Source organism: Bos indicus x Bos taurus, chromosome X, assembly GCF_003369695.1.
Source record: "Bos indicus x Bos taurus breed Angus x Brahman F1 hybrid chromosome X, Bos_hybrid_MaternalHap_v2.0, whole genome shotgun sequence".
In the NCBI taxonomy this organism is placed as follows: domain Eukaryota; kingdom Metazoa; phylum Chordata; class Mammalia; order Artiodactyla; family Bovidae; genus Bos; species Bos indicus x Bos taurus.
In genome coordinates this window covers 51,463,263-51,485,195 of record NC_040105.1, presented here as the reverse complement: position 1 = coordinate 51,485,195, position 21,933 = coordinate 51,463,263, and the positions used below count along the sequence as shown (strand labels likewise).

Here is a 21,933-nt window from a genome sequence, read left to right as displayed (position 1 = left end):
CTCAAAGATGACTCAGAACTCTTTTTTAATTTTTTTATTTTTTATTTTAACTCTTTAAAATTTTATTTTTATTTTTGGCTGTGCTGGGTCTTCACTGCTGTGCAAGCTTTTCTCTAGTTGCGGTGAGCAGGGGATACTCTTTAGTTGAGGTGTGCAGGCTTCTCATTTCGGTGGTCTCTGTTGTTGTTGTGGAGTACTGGCTCTAGGGTACATGAGCTTCAGTAGTTGCAGCTCCCAGGCTCTAGAGCACAGGCTCAATAGTTGTGGCGCATGAACTTGGTTGCTCTGTAGCATGTGGGATTTTCCCGATCAGGGATGGAATCTGTGTCCTGCATTGATACGTAGATTCTTTACCACTGAACCACCAGGGAAGTCAGGATTCTTTTTTTTTTTTTTTTTAAGAGCCCCATTTAAAAGCACATTTAAATGAACAGCATTCAGTGATGAACATTCATATTCAATCTTCCTGCATTTTGTCACTAACACATCCTCTGCCTCAAAAATCTACAATCTGTTTTGCACCATGTAACATTTTCAAACGTGTTTTAGCTGTCCTTAATTTAGTCATCAAACATTTCTAAGTGCATGCACGGTGGTAGATGCCAAGACAAAGTTGTTCAAGTTTAGTCTAGTGGCAGAGATGCAGTGAAGTGCTACAGGGACTGGCTATGGTGAGTCTGTACAGGGACCCCAGTAAGGGATCAGGAAAAGAACCCAAAAGACATGAGCTGAATCTGGAGGGAAAAGTTGACACTGCACCAGAGACAAGGAGAGAGAGGGATTCTAGGAAATGATATAAGCAAATGAGAAGAAATGGATATTAACAGTGTAATGTGTAGGATGCGCTTTAGTGTAGCTAGAGTAAGTTGGGGTGGCAGGAAATAAGGCTGCCAGATCATGAAGGCACCATGGAAGCAGCATGTAGCATGTCAGGACAGATTCCTCTGGAAGCTGATAAGCATGATGGATTAAAGCAGTGGTTCTTAACTTCTTAAGACTTCTTTAAGCAATAGAAGAAGGTACACACCCTTTCACTGGAAAAAGGTACATACACATAGACATAAAATTTGCTCACAGTTGCCTGGTTAGGAATAAGGCAGAGGAGCAACTACACCAATTCAGGTGAGACATAAGGAGGCCTGAACTAAACCACAGCAAGTGGGGAGATAAAAGAGACAGATGTGAGAAAAAGAAAGATGGTTGAGTGTTACCAACAGATCTTGTCATAAACTGGACTTGAGAAATGAGGGAAAGGCATGCATCAAGGATAACTCCCAGGTTGGTTTGTGGCATAGACAATTGAGTAGAAGGTAGTGTCACTCATGGAGAGAAGTAGGCTTTGGAAGAGAGATAGGTTTAGTTTGGGAAATGTGAAGTCAAAGGTGCCTTTAGAACATCCAAATAAAGAAGTTCAGCAGGAAGCTAAATATGACCCAGAGGGATGGTACAGTGAGGAAGGTGGGAGGGGGGTTCAGGATGGGGAACACGTATACACCTGTGGCAGATTCATGTTGATGTATGGCAAAACCAATACAATATTGTAAAGTAATTAACCTCCAATTAAAATAAATAAATTTATATGAAAAAATATGCCTTTCCTTTTAATGATTCTTGTACTGGCTCCCTTGCCCTAATGTTCAACTACAAACAGGCTTCTAAGTCTCTGTGTAACACTTTTAAATTGAGACAAGTATATCCTCCATTTACAGAAAAAAGTCCAGAAATGGGAAAAGAAATTAAACTTCACACACCCAAAATTATTTCACATTTTTTAACTGAAAGAATAGACTTTTATTAAGCACTGTAAGTTTCTTTCCATCAGCATTAACAGAACACCAGACCAATTTCCATCACAGAACAACTCCTGAGACATTTTCATTCCTTTCTGAAACACTTTCCTTAACTCCTGCAGTTTCCCCTAAGAAGCATCCATTCAAACTTACATTAATAAACTATGGAGCTTTTGTGGTGAGTTGGGCCAAAAAGGCAGGGAATTTGGAAGAGAAATACATATTATCCATCCACTAAACACACTGTCAAGAGCACAGGAGAAGAGAGATTAACACAGGAAAAAACAATGAAAGATTTTACTTTTGTCAATAACATCATTTATCAGGGAGCACTAAAAATCAATGAATCCTTGTAGTTAAAGTTTCTTTACCTAGTATGTTATTCTAGAAATAGAATAGAATAAAATAAAAGGTGGATGAGGAAGTATCTTCTGGGAAGTAACTAAAATGAATTCATCAGCTTTGGCGGGGTTATGAACAATTAATAAAAACTGAAATATGTAATTTGTTTCATTTACATGAAAATCCACTAGTCATCAGTTACTACCAACACGGACAAAGAGAGCATCTATAAAAAAGTACAAGGGCAATGTCAAAAGCTGCAGTGGGCACCCTAGCACAGGGGGTATTTTATTTTGCTTTTACCTTGGAAAAAATGTTTTGTAAAAAAAATATGAAGTTCTTTTCTTAGAACAGCAAAATAACCTCTGACAATCCTGAAGATAATTAGCAGTAATAGGGGAATAGGTACACTGAGCTCTACCTGCACCAGCAGACTATAGCAATAAGCTAAGGGAAAAGAAAATGGAAAGTCAAATAAAAGAAGGTGCCAAAGTCACAAGAGGGAGAAAAATATAGGGTGACACACAATGGAATAGTGAGAACTTACCCCCTGAAACCCCAAGCATATTTGGGAAATATGCATTAGGAACTGAACAAGTAAAATGATTAAACCTTAGTAGAATTAACTAACTACTTAAACTGTGGTCTACTTGTACTGTCATTTCAATGTGGGGTGGGGAGTCTTAAAGGCTGAAAGGGTAGCACTGACATGCTTACAGAAGCCTTCTAAGGTTCCAGTGGACTGGATCTCTATAGCCAAGCAGTTACTTCCACATTCTTTCTACCCTACATAAACGTTCTTTCCCCAAGCCCCTTCTTAACCACACTAATGCCTTACATGACTGTTTTTCTCAGTGATTAAAACAAGTTAATGTGACTTGGCCAATGATGCCAGGAAATCAAGATGCAGACAAAAATCAAATGTCACTAGCCAAAGCAAGTGCCATTTCTTGGGTTTTAAAATCTACCCAAAGTCCTACTGGCTTAGAATGAAAATGGTACAAGTGAGCAGAAGTTTTATCAGGCCTGGTCCAGACTAGACTGGCCACTGAATAAGGGTGGGAGTTATAGGCTGACCCCAAGATACACCAGCAGAAATCAAGAACTGCAAGTCCTTGAGGATCTGTGGCTGTATATATCCGGGGTGCTTTTGCTTATGGCCTTACAAAGTAAAGGGGTCATTCCTGGGGGTTCCTAAATGATGTATGACTTTGTTCAAGAAAGGCCACATTATAGTCAGAAATTGAACCTTAAATGAAGGATGACAGTCTCTTCAAGTGGTACTCACAACAAAGAGCAGACTCAGTTCCCTAATTTGAAAGAAATTAGAAAAAGTTGATCTTGAAACTAGAAAAACTTAACCTTCCAGTGATAAACCTTAGTCTTTCTGACTTCTAAATTATATGTCTTGGCAGATAAAATATAGGACTATGGCCCTTTATAGTTCTTTCTTGTAACCTTACAAACCCAAAATTCTGAATCTAAATAAAAATCAAAGTTGGAAGTGAGTCACTTGTTTCATCCTGGGCCAGGCTAGGAGAAAGTGGAGGTGTGTGGAAGGGAGAAAAGCAAGCCTTTTGGCAAACTGGAATCATCCCTGTCAAATAGCTGTTTTACTTCTCACAGTGAATGCCTACAAAATAATATATCTTCTTAATGCTGTGAGAGTTAACAATACTGTCATTTGATCGTATCAAATAGATTCAAGATTCACAGAAACAGCAGCTGAAGAAAATACCTTTCCATATAACTCCAAGTAGTTCCTAATAGAAAATAGAGCTAGCTAGCTAGTTAACACAGCTCGGTGATTCTGGTTACCTTTAGAGCTCCAAAGGATTCCTCCCTCTGTGGTTCCAGAAAGAAATTTCCAAGTCATGTAAGTTCGCTATTAAATCCTTCTCTTGCTGGAAACAGAAGTCCTAACCGTCAAGATGTTGTGAAAGGCTGGGCAGGCTAGGAGAAGAGCGGGGAAAACTAGGGGAGCCAATTCCATAGAGGAAGCTTTTGTACACTTTATCACTGGTTACATTTGCCTGGGTATGCATTCTTGTCATCCTGCTCTGGCTTATGTAAGAAGTGTCTGGGTAGGGGAAGAGGCATTCTAGACCTCCCCACCTCTGCAAACTGTGGGTTCTCTTAAACTGGGCCAGACTAGGATAAAACAGTCTGAGACATCTTTAATCTTTCATGATGATACACTTACTGTAAGTGGGCAGTAAGCAAACACCTTTCTGGTTGTCTGGAAAAATGTCACCAAGGACCTGCTCTGGGTTAAGGCGCATGAGGTTTTTCAAAAAGAGAGAGGACCCTGCTAGAAGTCTAGTCAGTTGTGTTCCTGTAGAAATGGTACTTCTTGGGCAAGAATATTACAAAGCCCAAAAGGAGGTGTATGAGGCTAAAAGCCTCAATTCCTGAATGAAGACACATGCTAATCTGTTGCAAGTCATGTTCCCATCCCTTATACTTAGGCTGCTGAGGAGGGAAACTGGAAGTGCAAGGTTGTCTCAAGAGTATTTCTGGCAAAGAGTAACAGACTCTTTGTCCTGGGCAGATTCTGATCTTACCTGGGGGCCGGGAACCTTTCATAGAACATCCCTGTTGGCCCAGGCCAGAGTCCTCTGAAGTCTTCCTTGCAAAGCAAATGAAAAGATCCAGTAGTCAAAATGTCAATGAATAAATGAAACAATCTAGGCATGTAAAATCAAATTGTCGATTTCCTCACACTTCCCTACCCACTGTCCTTCAGGGATGCATGGCAATCAATTCTAGCCTAAGGCCAGTTTGATGCTAGAGTTTCAGATAAGATTTCCCCAAACTGGCTGCAAGCCCTGGTAATTACCTTCCACCCCCCTTCTCTCTCCCAACCAGGCTGCTCCTTCATAAGAAAATGCCCAACTCTTCCCAATCCTACTCCAATCTCCTGTTTTTACCATAGGGGATGTGAGGACTCTGATCAAGATTAAGCTTGTAACAATCCAACTGTTTGTTGTTCTGAACAGGCAATCTCTGGAAAGTACTTTTTGTCTGCTTAGAGAAGCCCATCTTCTTGTAATTGTGATGGGCTACGACTTAGTAAGGATTTTTAAAATGTGGTCTTCTGAAACCCACCACTCCATAGCAGTGGAAGCATTTCTGGGAAATTCAGTAAATCTTCTGGGACATCATCATGTATGTATGTGTGTGCATATATATATATATATATATATACACATACACACAACATATATATATTTATATATACATACATACACATATATTTATATATATATATATAAAATATATATAGATAAATAGATCTGTCTCTTTATATAAAGGGTATGTGTATGCATATAGATACACACATTCATATATACATCCACCCAAACATCCGAACACAGACACACACACACACACACGCACGCACGCACACAGTCTTTTGAGTTCCCTTTAGAACATCATTTAATTACATTGATTCCCACCCTTGCAGGGAGTGGGTGAACTGCACCACATCTTCTATTTTACAAATAATGCTTTAGTTCAGAGGCAGGAAAAATCTGCCCAGTACTTTTTCGACTCACTTGAATCCCCCAGTACAAAGGCCATTGGTAGTTATTTTAAGTGTATAAAATTAAAAAAAGAATAAAAAAAATAACCAATACTACCTCACTTCCCTGAAAACATCTACCTATCTGATTGTCAGGCCAGAGCTAGAGGCGGTAGTACAAATCCCTGGCATAGGTGAATGGGGAAAAGAGTTAGAAGGATGTGGATACTGATTATATATGAAGGCCCTACCAGTTCATAAAGAAAAAACCACGTTAGGAAGCCATAAGTAGCTGTATCCACTTTCCCATGGGTTTTGTAAATGAACATCATAATAAAGACTCAGAAAACCAAAGCTAGACTTTTCTGTAGGTCCTTGTGTGATGATACCCAATAGTCTGTGCCTTAATAGCCTCCCAGGGGAGGTAAAGACAATATTGGCACTATATATTCAATTTGAGAATAGGAACTAGTCTTGTTGTCATTCATATTTGATCAGAGCTTCTCTAGAAACAGACTGCTGAGTCTGGAAGCCCAGAAAAAGACAGGGAAGGGGAAAAGATGGATACCAAAGAACACCCTCATCAAAATCCTGAACAAAACTAGGATAAGCATTTCATGTCCTCCTCTAACTTAGGCCTACAATCAGAGAAGTATAGGTTTTCCCCTCTTCCTGATCTGCTGAAGCCATCTTCTTGCTTGTTACTCCTCTTTCTGTTGTGTCACAGTTCCTAGCTTTTGCTCTTGTAAGTGGTTCTTCTCGCCATTCTTCCCAGGGAAGTACCGGTTACCGTTATTACACACACTGTTGTCTCTGGATAAGGCAGACTGTGATGGAGATGGAAGATGATCATTCTTCTCTTCCTTGATCAATGTGCCACTGTTTCCATCTACCTGTGAGCTAGACCGACCTTGTTGAGGCTCCAGGGATTTAGAAACTCCATCTGAAGAGCTCTGTCAAAAACAGAGATAGTCAGTAGGAATGGTAATCCCAAAACTAGCTGATCCTTCCCAAGCATGTTTATAAGCTAGCCTGTGGAAACTGCTTCAGCTCTTAAAAAACACCAGAAAGCCCAAAGCTTGTTAGCACCTAGTACACTCTGACACTGTCTGGAGAACTTAGGGTGACAACAAAAGGATCTAACTCGAATCTAATGGCAATGACAACAACACAATAATGGCCCAGCTACTATTTACCAAGTTTTACAATGTATTTTTTCAAATGCTAAAAGGCACCTTAAATGGTAGATATTATGACATCCCATTTACAGATGAGGAAGCTGAGGCTCAAAAAGATTAAAGTAACTTGCTTAAGGAGATACAAGTAGAAAGTAGTGGGGCCAAGATTCCACTCCAGGTCAGTCAGTCTCTAAAGTTTATTCTCTTAACTTCCATGCAGCCATCCAATACTGACAGCTGGGTTTGTAAATGAAAGGAAAAGAAAACAAACAATAAGATCTATGTGCAATATTTCACAGTATCTTTCATAACTAAAAACAATCACTTGGTTTTAATTTCAGCAATGGTAACTGCTCCTGAAATGCTAATGCCATGAACTGCATGACCTTGAAGTACAGTATTGGCTCCCAATGAGTATTATTAGGAATAATAGGAGTTTCTGATTATTAAGTGGTTGGACATGCCAGGTATTCTGATGTTGGTTTCACAGATAAGAAAGACAAATGAGGCTCAAAAAAGTAAAATGACTTGCTCAAGGCCATTGGCATACCCAGATTTGCATCCAAGTCTGTTTTATTCCAAAGACATGTTCTTTCCACTGACACCATACATAATGGAAATCTAATGCCCATTGAATATGTGGTCATTATAGATAATAACTACCAATATTTATTGAGCACTTCCCATGTACCAGGTTCTATGTTAAATACTTCACTATATTACCTCATTTAACACTCAGAATAATTCTGAAGTAGATACCAATTCTTTCATTTTTATAGATGAGGGAACTAGGGCACAGAGAGGGTAAGTAACTTGCCCAAAGTTACAAAACTGGTAAGTGGCACTACCAGATTCAATGCTAGATCATTTGTCTCCAATACCTATACAACATAGAGGTTACTGTGAAGTTCTTCTCAAGAACCTGGAAATAAGACGAAACTAGTAATGGAAGGAATTAGCCATGTGAGTCAACAAAGAAATAAAAACATAATAAATACGGGACTGAAGAATTTGAGAATACACAAAACTCCACTGACCTAGAAATAATCTCATGAAGATAGGACTGTAATGGAATATTTAATAAACTGGAACAATTATCTCAGATGGGAAGATGCCTTAGCTACAAACAAAGTCAATGTAAGGATTTCCTTGGCCAGGGTACCTCTAAAGTAGGTAATAGTACCCCCAGAAATCTTAGCTAAGAGGAATTTAAGATCATCTATCATTCCTTTTTCACCCCTAGTTTCCCCATCTAGAAGAGAATAATAGTATATGACAGAGGATGAGATGGTTGGATGGTATCACTGACTCGATGGACATGAGTTTGAGCAAGCTCCAGGAGTTGGTAATGCACAAGGAAGTCTGGCATGCTGCAGTCCATGGGGTTGCAGAGTCTGACACGACTGAGTGACTGAACTGAATAGTATATATTAACTAGATATCAAATAAACCAGAGAGAATATCCATAAACTAGGTATCCATAAATAAGAGAGAATAATATCTATATCACAGGTTCATATAAGGATTCAATGACACACACCATGTAAAGCATGGTGGCGTCTGGCATGCTGTAAGAACTCAATAATTGGTAGCTAATATTATTGTTCTGATTCCACACCCTCGGGCAAACTTCTGATACCATGGCCTCCTTGGCAGCTTGCTCTTAGAGAAAGAAAGCTCTGATTAGACATGGTTAAGAGCATGCATATAAGAGTCAGGCAGGCCTAGGTATGAATCTTGTCTAACAATTACAGTTGTTATACTGTATCAGAATTAGCACAGTACAGGGCTTTGGAATCAGTCAGCTCAAGCTAGAATGCCAACTCTAATACTAACTTGATGGTCAAGATGCTTCATTCTTCTGAGCCTCAGTTTTCTCCTGTTTAAAATGGGAATAATAAATACATGTATTTATAAGAGTGACTAGGAAAAAGTATACAATATATTGTGATAATTATTTCTTTCCACTGTAAATTAGTACTTTACCTTTCACCTTCTCCCTTCTCGTCCCCTCCCCCACTCCTTTAGCCATATCCACAAAGCTATTTCTGTGATGTTGGTTAATGTGAGCCAACTACTGAAAGATGGATCCACTATGATTGCACCAAAGATATCAAGTTTTTTAGGCTGTATGCCTACTGATCAGTCCCTGAATCATGGTGAATTCATCAAGGCTGTACTACCTTGTGTATGTGTATGTGTATGTGTATGTGTGCTCAGTCATGTTCGACTCTTTGTGACCCTATGGACTGTAGCCCACCAGGCTCCTCTGTCCATGGGATTTTCCAGGCAAGAATACTGGATTGGTTTGCCATTCCCTTCTCCAACCTTATGAAAGGGCTATCTTATAGGGTACTACCTTATGGGAGACAACCCGAGTGATCTGTTCCTGCACAGTGCAATCCCTTTTCCCTTACTGAGCAGTTTCTGGAAAAAGCTGAGAAGCTTTGGAAAAACCCAAAGTCATTGCTTTCTGGCTTTGGAGTACATTACAAAATACGTTGTGTAGGGGACTTATCACTGTAGTTTCATATTGGACTCAAAATAACATTAAAGCAAATTTGTATTCCTTGCGAAAACATTAGAAAATGGGAGTAACATGGATGCAATGAGTGCTGGCTATATACATGAGAGCTGAGCTGGAATTGAGGACTGATGATAAAATGGCCTTGCAGTATGGTCTCATCAACGACCTTTGTGAGGATTAGAAACCACATGTAAAATGTCTAGTAGAGGCCTTTGGAGAATGCAGGCACTTAAGACATGATAGTTACTATGCTATGAGGAGCCCAGCGGTCTGAAGCCAGTACAAGATTTTGGATCTCTACAGGGGGATGGGGGACCAGTGAATTTGAAGACCAGTGAGTCTCAGACCATTCTGAACCATCAAGAATAAGCAGAATGGCAGTGCCTCCTCCTCTCCCATCATCAGCAAAGGCAAAAGTCCAATTTTCTAAGCATCTCTGGTAGCACCACAGAAACTGAGGTGTGCTGTTGGAATCCCACTGTTAATTTCACTTTGGCCTCCTTATGGTTCATGTAGTAATGCTTTGCTAAGTGCAGGTCTTTAGGACACAGTACCAGGTTTCTATTTTGTGGCCTCACTCAGGGAAAAGGATAACACTCTGCAGCCCTGTGGGAACAGCCTGGGCAGGTTAACCCTCAAAAGACTGCTAGAGAGTAGGCAGATGAAATCAAATGCTGGGAGAAGCTACGAAAGCTCCCAGGTTTCCATGCCTGATGTGATCTCTTGCAAACAACAACAACAAAAAAACAGAAGAGGTAGATCATCTCAAAAAGGTACTTACTTGTTTATTTCCTTTTTTGTGTCCTTTGGCTCCTCTACCAGTCTGTTCTTTTCCATGCCTTGAGAAAGTTAGGGGAGGGGGGAAAGTGATCATGAGGAACACATAAAGCCCATACCTCCATTTTCACTTAATTAACTACTCACCTCCACTAGCAAGTTTGACCCTCTTAGGTTAGATGCCTCTCCTCTGTGTTACCAGTGTAAACCTATATCTGTCACTTCTATGTTATACTGAATTGTCCTGTGTCCCAAGTCCCCCTCTAGGGGAAAGACTGTTTCAAGGCAGGGCATTTATTATATGTTTACTGAACTCAACTGAAAACTGGCTTTAAAAATGCAAAGTTAGTTCATGCCTCTTACGTTAATAAAAGGGTTCAATAGCTGGGCATTTTCCCAAGAGCACCTCGATTGATACAAGCTTATACCAACCTATTCAAATACATACCCCTTTCCTGGCCCACCGACAGAAACCACTTGCATGCCAAAGGAGCCTCGCCCCCTGGAGGATCTGCTGCCAGCCCACTGGCCTACAACCATCCCAGCAATCTCCAGTTTTCCTCCTTGGGGTGGGATTGGATGGAGTCCTAGAAAGAGAGGAACAATGGCAGCAGTGAATGGCAAGTGCAAGGTAGGATAAGAGGTGGAATAAAAGATCCACAGCCCACCTACTCTATGTATTTTTCCATTTCTCTATGATAAAAAGACTGTGATAACAACAAAGGGTCATGGTGGAAGCAAATTTCAGAGGAAGGGGTTGAAAATCTACATACATCCACTTAGCAAGTGGGGTGGGCCTAATTCATTTTTCAACTACAGAACCTATACACAGTAGGCATTCAATATTTGTGGAGAGAGAATGAGGTCTTAAGATCTAGCTATTGGAAAATTATAGGCCCAAACTACCTTTTAAAGCAGGAAATGAATTTATTTCATGTACACATGTATTCATGTATTTCCGGGAGAAATATCAATAACCTCAGATATGCAGATGACACCACCCTTATGGCAGAAAGTGAAGAACTAAAAAGCCTCTTGATGAAAGTAAAAGAGGAGAGTGAAAAAGTTGGCTTAAAGCTCAGCATTCAGAAAACTAAGACCATGGCATCTGGTCCCATCACTTCATGGCAAATAGATAAAGAAACAGTGGAAACAGTGGCATACTTTATTTATTTGGGCTCCAAAATCACTGCACATGGTGACTGCAACCATGAAATTAAAAGATGCTTACTCCTTGGGAGAAAAGTTATGACCAACCTAGACAGGATATTAAAAAGCAGAGACGTTGCTTTGACAACAAAGGTCCGTCTAGTCAAAGCTATGGTTTTTCCAGTAGTCATGTATGGATGTGAGAGCTGGACTATAAAGAAAGCTGAGTGCCGAAGAATTGATGCTTTTGAACTGTGGTGTTGGAGAAGACTCTTGAGAGTTCCTTGGATTGCAAGGAGATCCAACCAGTCCATTCTAAATTAGGAGATCAGCCCTGGGTGTTCTTTGGAAGGAATGATGCTAAAGCTGAAACTCTGATACTTTGGCCACCTCATGGAAGATTTGACTCATTGGAAAAGACCCTGATGCTGGGAGGGATTGGGGGCAGGAGGAGAAGGGGATGACAGAGGATGAGACGGTTGGATGGCATCACCGACTCAATGGACACGAGTTTGAGTCACCAACTCTGGGAGTTGGTGATTTACAGAGAGGCCTGGCATGCTGCAGTCCATGGGGTGGCAAAGAGTTGTACACGACTGACCAACTGAACTGAACTGAAATGATACATGAATTTATACATCCTCATGTAACTGGCCAAAACTACTTTTGATTCAAATGCATGTCACTACACACTGGAGGATTAGTCAAACAACCAAACAACAAAAAATAATGAAATTAAACTAACAATTTAATGAAGAATTGATGCTTTCGAATTGTGCTGGAGAAGACTTTTGAGGGTCTCTTGGACAGCAAGGAGATCAAACCAGTCAATCCTAAAGGACATCAGTCCTGAATATTGATTGGAAAGACTGATGCTGAAGCTCCAATACTTTGGCCACCTGATGCGAACAGCCAACTCACTGGAAAAGACCCTGATGCTGGGAAAGATTGAGGGCAGAAGAAGGGGAGACAGAATGAGATGGTTGGAGGGCATCACTGACTCAATGGGCATGAGTCTGAGCAAACTCTGGGGGACACTGAAGGACAGGGAAGCCTGGTGTGCTGCAATTTATGGGGTCGCAAAGAGCTGACACAACTTAGTGACTAAACAACAACAAACTAACAGTGATTTATGATTACAAAGTAAGAACAGTAACAGTTTAAAACCAGAAGCAATTAAAGACAAGATAGCATATCATCTTAAAACAGGAAATTCCAACTCTGTGTGCGAGCTCACAAGCACAGCTCAGGTCTGAAATTTGGCACAAAAGAAAGCTTTCATAAGATAGGGAATGTTAGTAAGCCTTTAACTTTATTTTATGGAAAAACCCAAATATTAATAACTCTTCACTCACTTAGCAGGTTGTTAGCAAAGAGCCCCTCATTTATATAAAAATGGGAGTCTAAGGAACTAGGTGACTAGCCAATCCTAAGAGGGCAAGAAAGACTTGCATTTGGGGATCCTATTGTGGCCTTTAAGAAGGCAGGAGGCTCCTCATGAGCCACCAGTAACTGGAGACTAAGTTTTATCACTGGGAGCTGGGACAATGGTGAGGACCTTCTGAGAACTTGGCCTTAATTAAAGCTGTCTTCTGAGACACAATAAAATCAGCATGTAAAGAATGAGAGCAGGCATCTGTAAAAACATCTTCAAAGGATGGAATGAAGGGTTGGCTCCCTGGTTTGTGAGACCTAATCATGACCTAAGTGAACTGAGCAGACATTTACACTGCTCACCTAGGCACATCCTTGAACTAAAACATCCATGTTGAATTTTGTGACCCTAAATTTAAGACAAATTTCAACTTCCAAGCTTTACTATTTTTAAAGTGATGAGCAATACACAGCACACACTTCAACCATACCACTCTCACCCCATCACAGAATCTTGACATTTCATGTTAAAATGTCCCCATTAAAATACTGTTTCACCAGGGAAAAAGGTTGTTTGAATTATCAGGATCAGTACCTGACCTACCTAAGCAAGAGTGCTTGTTTGTCATTAAGCCACACCATAATTTATTCATACATGTGTGTATATATACTGTGTTGGTCAAAAGGTTTTTTTTTTTTTTTTTGTAAGATGGCTCTAGTAGCGCTTCAGTTCAGTTCAGTTCAGTCACTCAGTCGTGTCTGACTCTTTGCGACCCCATGAATTGCAGTCTTTCCCAGCATCAGGGTCTTTTCCAGTGAGTCAGCTCTTCACATCAGGTGGCCAAAGTATTGGAGTTTCATCTTCAATATCAGTTCTTCCAATGAACACTCAGGGCTAATCTCCTTTAGGATGGACTGGTTGGATCTCCTTGCAGTCCAAGGGACTCTCAAGAGTCTTCTCCAACACCACAGTTCAAAAGCCTCAATTCTTCGGCGCTCAGCTTTCTTCAGAGTCCAACTCTCACATCCATACATGACCACTGGAAAAACCATACCCTTGACTAGACAGACCTTTACTGGCAAAGTAATGTCTCTGCTTTTTAATATGTTGTCTAGTTTGGTCATATCTTTCCTTCCAAGGAGTAAGCATCTTTTAATTTCATGGCTGCAATCACCATCTGCAGTGATTTTGGAGCCCAAAAAAATAAAGTCTGACACTGTTTCCACCGTTTCCCCATGTATTTCCCATGAAGTGATGGGACTGGATGCCATGATCTTCGTTTTCTGAATGTTGAGCTTTAAGCTAAATTTTTCACTCTCCTCTTTCACTTTCCTCAAGAGGCTTTTTAGTTTTTCTTCACTTTCTGCCATAGGGGCGCAGTTACCTGCATATCTGAGATTATTGATATTTTTCCCAGCAATCTTGATTCCAGCTTGTGCTTCTTCCAGCCCAGCGTTTCTCATGATGTACTCTGCATATAAGTTAAATAAGCAGGGTGACAATATATAGCCTTGACATACTCCTTTCCTATTTGGAACCAGTCTGTTGTTCCATGTCCAGTTCTAACTGTTGCTTCCTGACCTGCATATAGGTTTCTCAAGAGGCAGGTCAGGTGGTTATCAGGGTGCATTTATTTAAAAAAGAAAGGTAAAAACGCAACTGAAATGCAAAAAAAAAAAAAAAAATTTTGTGCAGTGTATGGAGAAGGTGCTGTGACTGATCGAACACATCAGAAGTGGTTTGAGAAATTTTGTACTAGAGATTTCTCACTGGACAATGCTCCAGAGTCAGGTAGACCAGTTGAAGTTGATTGGGATCAAACTGAGACATTGAGAACAGTCAATGTTACACCATGTGGGAGATAGCTGATATACTCAAAATATTCAAATCAAATGTTGAAAATCATTTGCACCAGCTTGGTTATGTTCATCACTTTGATGTTGGGCTTCCACAAAAGTTAAGGGAAAACCTTCTTGACTATAATTCTGCTTATGATTCTCTACTTAAACGTAATGAAAACGTTTCATTGTGATGGATAATTAAAAGTGGATACTGGACAATAATGTGGAATGGAAGAGATCATGCAGTAAGTGAAATGAACCACCACCAACCACATCAAAGTTCAGTCTTCATCTGAAGAAGGTGACGTTGTGTATATGGTGGGATTGGAAGGGTGTCTTCTATTATGAACTCCTTCTGGGAAACCAAACAATTAATTCCAACAAGTACTGCTCCCAATTAGATCAACTGAAAGCAGCACCCAATAAAAAGCATCCAGAATTAGTCAACAGAAAATGCAAAATCTTCCATCAGGATAGTGCAAGGATATATGTTTTTTGATGATCAGGCAACAACTGTTACAGCTTGGCTGCAAAGTTCTGATTCATTCACCGTATTCACCAGACACTGCACCTTCAGATTTCCACTTATTTTAGTCTTTACAAAATTCTCCTAATGGAAAAAATTTCAATTCTTTGGAAGACTATCAAAGACACCTGGAACTATTCTTTGCAAAAAAAAAAAAAGTTTTGGGAAGATGCAATTATGAAGTTGCCTGAAAAATGGCAGAAGGTAATGGAACAAAATGATGAATTCTTGTTCAATGAAGTTCATGGTGAAAATGAAAACTGTGTTTTTTAACTTTAAAAATGAAGGAACTTTTTGGCTAACCCAGTATATTTATATGTGGATCCACATGTGTATGTATGTATTTGCTTTCTTCACTAAAACGCAACCCCCTAGAGGGTACAGACTGTGACTTATTTCTCTCTATGCTTCTGGAAATGTGTTAGGTCTACTCTCAGAGTGGAAATGGGCATATCAAGCTATGGTTGTTTGCTGACACTAGGCATTTACTGACTTCCCACTGCTCTTTCTGCAAGTTCCTGTGTACACCTGTCTATGGGGAATGAGTGAGCTAACCAGCAACCATGAAGACCCAGTTCACATGAACTGCAGTTCTCAAAAGTAAAATGTGACTCTTGGTTTCTACATCAGTTACTTCATAAGTCAAAACCTTAGGGACTAATAACTTCCATGGAGAGTAGTCTGGGAAGTCAGTGGGCTTTCTTCTCCAGGCTACACCCCTCCATTTCAATAAGCTACTCTTCAAACCACACTACAGCACAGACCGTAAATGAGATAAGATATACACGAAACTGCTGATTTTGTAACTGGCAATAATTACTGGATGGGTTATTATGAAATAGATTGACACTGACACACACCTTATTCTTAGGTACTGACCTGCAAACCCCCGGCTCCTTCCTTGAGGGGGAGGTGGCACTGGGCCCATGGCTCGGGGGTAAAGTGAAACAGGGTAGAGAGAGGGCACCATGGGAGGCACGAAGGTAGGTGATGGAAGCAGAGAAGGCGGTGGATGGTTCATGTTGACTCCTTCAAGTATGCTCTGTCTCATCTTCTCCACTTTGGTTGCCAGGTCAGCCTTCAAATGAAGAACAGAGTAATAATAGCAGCTGCAATTTTTAAAACTTCTCCTATGTTTCAGGCACAGTATTGGGCGGTCTATGTAGAAACTCACAAGTCTATTCCCATGAATGGAATCATGACCTGGAGTTAAATGGCTCAAGGTAACATACTCAGGGAAGCCTGCCTGACAACAAAGCTCCCATTCTTTGCATGATGCCAAACTACCATCATACTAGTTCTGACCAAGGGCTTATGAGGCACCATGATTAGGTCAAGAAAGACAAATACAACGAGTATTTAGTAATGCCCGATCACACAGCCAGCAATAGGCTAGGTTATTTTTTAAGGGGGAGGTAATAGAATTATGTAAAGAGAGAACAAACTTGACACATACAAACCCTTTTAACCTTCTCCCTCATACTCAGGATCAGAGATCATGACCTCTATCCAGGAGAAGTCCATGCCTCTAATCAAGAGGTCAGCAAGCTTGTTCTGAAAAGGGCCATACTGTTTCTGTCACAACTACCTGACTCTGCCACTGTAATATGAAAGCAGTCATGGACAATATGTAAATGAATGAATGTGGCCATGTTTCAAAAAATTTTAGTGGAATAAAAATTCAAATTTAAAAAAATCTTTCTGTAGTTTGCTAGCCTCTTCTCTCTCAGCGTATTTCCCAAAAATGGACAAAGAAGAAAGTAAGGGCTCCTTTCCCTTGCCTTCTTTCATCTTTCCCAAGGCTTTATTGCAAAAAATATCCCCTGCTTTTACTCTGTGAGCTATTTTAATACCCTCTTCTATTTATAAAATAGTTCCTTTACAAAAAATATCATTTGAAAAAATGACTTAATTTTTGTAAATAAGTGAAATGAAATTCTAAGAATGAGGGGAAAGGCATATAATATATCTGAGCATTCATTTCATGGGGAAAAAATAACTCAGGGCAAAAAAAAGGAATATGAAAACTTGAAGCCCCATTATAAAAAAAAAAACAAACTCTTCCCAACATGATTTTGTTTTTTTTAATATAAATTTATTTATTTTAATTGGAGGCTAATTACTTTACAATAGTGTATTGGTTTTGCCATACATCAACATGAATCCGCCACGGGTGTACACGTGTTCCCATCCTGAACCCTCCTCCTACTTCCCTCCCCATACCATCCCTCTGGGTCATCCCAGCGCACCAGCCCCGAGCATCCTGTATCATGCATCGAACCTGGATTGGTGATTCGTTTCATATATGATAATATACATGTTTCAGTGCCATTCTCCCAAATCATCCCACCCTCGCCCTCTCCCACAGAGTCCAAAAGACTGTTCTATACATCTGTGTCTCTTTTGCTGTCTCGCATACAGGGTTATCGTGACCATCTTTCTAAATTCCATATATATGCATTACTATACTGTATTGGTGGTTTTCTTTCTGGCTTACTTCACTCTGTATAATTGGCTCCAGTTTCATCCACCTCATTAGAACTGATTCAAATGTATTCTTTTTAATGGCTGAGTAATACTCCATCGTGTATATGTACCACTGCTTTCTTATCCATTCGTCTGCTGATGGACATCTAGGTTGCTTCCATGTCCTGGCTATTACAAACAGTGCTGCGATGAACATTGGGGTACACATGTCTCTTTCAATTCTGGTTTCCTCGGTGTGTATGCCCAGCAATGGGATTGCTGGGTCGTATGGCAGTTCTATTTCCAGTTTTTTAAGGAATCTCCACACTGTTCTCCATAGTGGCTGTACTAGTTTGCATTCCCACCAACAGTTTAAGAGGGTTCCCTTTTCTCCAACCCCCTCCAGCATTTATTGCTTGTAGAGTTTTGGATAGCAGCCATTCTGACTGGCGTGAAATGGTACCTCATTGTGGTTTTGATTTGCATTTCTCTGATAATGAGTGATGTTGAGCATCTTTTCATGTGTTTGTTAGCCATCTGTATGTCTTCTTTGGAGAAATGTCTATTTAGGTCTTTGGCCCATTTTTTGATTGGGTCATTTATTTTTCTGGAATTGAGCTGTAAGAGTTGCTTGTATATTTTTGAGATTAATTTTTTGTCAGTTGCTTCATTTGCTATTTTCTCCCATTCTGAAGGCTGTCTTTTCACCTTGCTTAGAGTTTCCTTTGTTGTGCAGAAGCTTTTAATTTGAATTAGGTCCCATTTGTTTATTTTTGCTTCTATTTCCAATATTCTGGGAGGTGGGTCATAGAGGATCCTGCTGTGATTTATGTCGGAGAGTGTTTTGCCTATGTTCTCCTCTAGGAATTTTATAGTTTTTGGTCTTACGTTTAGATCTTTAATCCATTTTGAGTTTATTTTTGTGTATGGTGTTACAAAGTGTTCTAGTTTCATTCTTTTACAAGTGGTTGACCAGTTTTCCTAGCACCTTGTTTTCCCATCTCTTGTTAAGGAGACTGTCTTTTCTCCATTGTATATTCTTACCTCCTTTGTCAAAGATAAGGTGTCCATAGGTGCATGGATTTATCTCTGGGCTTTCTTTTTTGTTCCACTGATCTATATTTCTGTCTTTGTGCCAGTACCATACTGTCTTGATGACTGTGGCTTTGCAGTAGAGCCTGAAGTCAGGCAGGTTGATTCCTCCAGTTCCATTCTTCTTTCTCAAGATTGCTTTGGCTATTTGAGGTTTTTTGCATTTCCATGCAAATTGTGAAATTATTTGTTCTAGTTCTGTGAAAAATACTGTTGGTAGCTTGATAGGGATTGCATTGAATCTATATATTGCTTTGGGTAGTATACTCATTTTCACTATATTGATTCTTCCGATCCATGAACACGGTATATTTCTCCATCTATTAGTGTCCTCTTTGATTTCTTTCACCAGTGTTTTATAGTTTCTATATATAGGTGTTTTGTTTCTTTAGGTAGATATATTCCTAAGTATTTTATTCTTTTCATTGCAATCGTGAATGGAATTGTCTCCTTAATTTCTCTATTTTCTCATTATTAGTGTATAGGAATGCAAGGGATTTCTCTGTGTTGATTTTATATCCTGCAACTTTGCTATATTCATTGATTAGCTTGGACATGACTGAAGTGACTTAGCAGCAGTAGCAGTAATTTTCTGGTGGAGTCTTCAGGGTTTTCTATGTAGAGGATCATGTCATCTGCAAACAGTGAGAATTTTACTTCTTCTTTTCCAATTTGGATTCCTTTTTTCTTTTTCTGCTCTGATTGCTATGGCCAAAACTTACAAAACTATGCCAACATGATTTTGTAACATGTACATAGACCCTGGGCCTTTGGGAGCATCCCTGACCAAGTTAGTTTAAGGTCAAACACATTCTCCCACTTCTGCTACCTCCTTCGCCAGTCTCTCTGCTCCTTTACCCTTTTCTGCCATTCACTTTCACAGCACATCACAGTTGATCTCAGTAGCTACCCAACATGCTGGTACCTGGCCATCGCAGAGCTCAACTAGGGATACTCTCTCTCGGCCTGCTTTAATTAGCTTGCTCTGGAACAGCTTGCCATCGAAGTAAATCCAGGGGCAGCAGTGTTCCCAAGGAACTGGCTGGCCACAGGCATCATTGGCAAACAGGGCTGTATCAACTCCGCTCATGAAGAGAGCAGCAAGCTGGATCCCTCGAGCATCCAGTTTCTCAATCTGAAACCACCATAGAGGAAAAACTACCATTAAGAAACTGCTGTTATTGGTTACATTTGCTCTTATTCCTGTTTCAGTTAAATAAGAACATGTTACTTTTCAATATGGACATTTGAGTACATAAGCAGCCTCTATCCATTTCCTTCCCTGAGATGGTTTGGAAGATACTCATTATAAAAAAAAAACCAACTTTCAAATCTTAAAAAGATACCCACTTCAGATACCAATTTTTCTGCCTGTCAAATAAGAAAAAAATTAGAACAAAACAAAAGACCAAAAGAACGTCCAATGCTGACAAGGATATGGTGAAATAAATGGCACACTCAAATAAAACTAATGAGCAATGTATACTAAAATTAAGCAATATGCATCAAGAACCTTAAAATGGTCACATTTGTTGATTCAGAAATTCTACTTTTAGGAATCTATTCTAAGGAAGTTAAGATGTGAATAAGGCTCTAATACATAAAGATGTTAATTATTACATATAGTAAGTGAAATCTGGAAACCAAATGGCCAAAAAAAGAATAATTAAATGATACATCCATATGATAAAATATTTACTATAAAATTTTCAGACATAGAAACTATGTTCTATGCTAAGTTTAAAAATATAATATATAATTACATACATAATATATCAACCATGTAGAAAATGCATGACAAAAGGCTGGAAGAAACCATAAAAATGTACACACAGCGGTTATCTCAAGTTGACATGTTAGATAGCTTTAATAGGAAAAGGGATAGTACATGCAGGTCCCCTCCTAGGTGTGGTGTGGAGTTGTCAGTACCTGCTCTAGTACCAAGCAATATCACATTTACTGTAGAAAGGAACCAACACTGTTTGTCTAAGACTGTTTTCATCTTTTCCTTAGTTGATCTCACATCAAGATTTTTAAGTCTTACTAGACTTGATTTTCTTCTAGTTTATACTAGGGTCTCAAAGGACCATGGCTACTTAAGTCACAAGAGGAGTGTCCTGCATTAATACCTAATTGAGTACTGTATACTTAGAACATGCTACCCACTCTTGTAAGTGTTTTGCATAGATTATTTTATTTAATATTCTCATAATACTATAAGTAAGGAAACTGAAACTACAGAGGTTAAGCAACCTAATGAGCTAAGATTCAAAGCCAAGGCAGCCTGGCTTCAGAGCCTACTCTCTAACCTACTATATTCTACTGCCTTCAGTTATTATGTTGGATTTACTTGCTTCCTCTTGCTTGTCTAGACTTCCCTCTAACACTCAGTATTATTTTTTAAAAGGAGGGTAGCACAGGGAATTATATCCATTAACTTATAATAGTCTACAATGGAATATAATCTTCAAAAAATACCAAATCACTGTGCTAACACCTGAACCTAATGTAATATTGTAAATCAAGTATTGGATTGTGTACGTGCTCAGTTGTGTCGGTCTCTTTGTGACCTGATGGACTGTAGCCCATGGACTCCTCTGTCCATGGAATTCTCCAGGCAAGAATAATGGAGTGGGTTGCCATTTCCTCCTCCAGACGAACTTCCCATCCCAAGGATTGAACCTATGTCCCCTGCACCTCCTGCACTGCAGGTGAATTCTTTACCACTGAGCCACCAGGGAGAGAGGGTAGATATTTACTCAAAGACAAACAGAACACCAGGATAAGTCCCCTGTAGCATCTTTTGAAAGAGCTGGAAACCTTACTGTGATCTATGGGCCACAACTTACCAGTCTTACACAATACCATTTTTTCTACCCATTCTCACCCATCAGTATGTAAGCAGTGTTGGGTTTATTAATAGACATAAATATTTGGCTAAAGTAAACCAAACATTTACCTGAAGAACTTGCTCTTCTCCCCAGCTGCAGGAAAAAAAAGACCTAAAATAGAGCTATGAGCTCATAAAATAATTTAAATGAGGATAGTTCAAATCACCTTGAGTTCTTGAAGTTGATCTGGTTCATAAAGTTGAGTAGAAACTGCCTGTGCCAGGAAGGTGTCTAGCTCATGGCGATGCAGGATTCGGCCGCCAGGCCATTGAACCATGTATCTAGAAGATAAAAGCATCATTGTTAAGTGACAAAAGCTCATTTATTCATTTCACAAAAACTTAATAAGCTAAGTGTAACCTACCATGGCCCAGATGCTAGCTAGGTTCTAAAATAAAGTAAAAGAATCTCTGCCTTTGGTTACTTCATCTAGATGGTAGAGGAGACAGGCACCGT

The 21,933-nt window shown here is 39.7% G+C and overlaps 1 protein-coding gene across 1 annotated transcript in view; it reads right to left on the bottom strand.

Moving 5' to 3' along the window:
• Positions 1–1,757: 1,757 nt before the first annotated feature.
• Positions 1,758–21,933, bottom strand: part of FAM120C (family with sequence similarity 120C) — a 122,599-nt gene continuing 102,423 nt past the window's right edge. Inside the window, exons 11-16 of the mRNA XM_027534683.1 lie at positions 21,644–21,758; positions 19,512–19,721; positions 15,908–16,106; positions 10,586–10,724; positions 10,142–10,199; positions 1,758–6,608 (exon numbers count right to left, since the gene is read on the bottom strand). Of these exons, the coding sequence (XP_027390484.1) occupies positions 6,357–6,608; positions 10,142–10,199; positions 10,586–10,724; positions 15,908–16,106; positions 19,512–19,721; positions 21,644–21,758 (973 nt within the window). The 3' untranslated portion in view covers positions 1,758–6,356. The remainder of the gene's footprint in view (positions 6,609–10,141; positions 10,200–10,585; positions 10,725–15,907; positions 16,107–19,511; positions 19,722–21,643; positions 21,759–21,933) is intronic.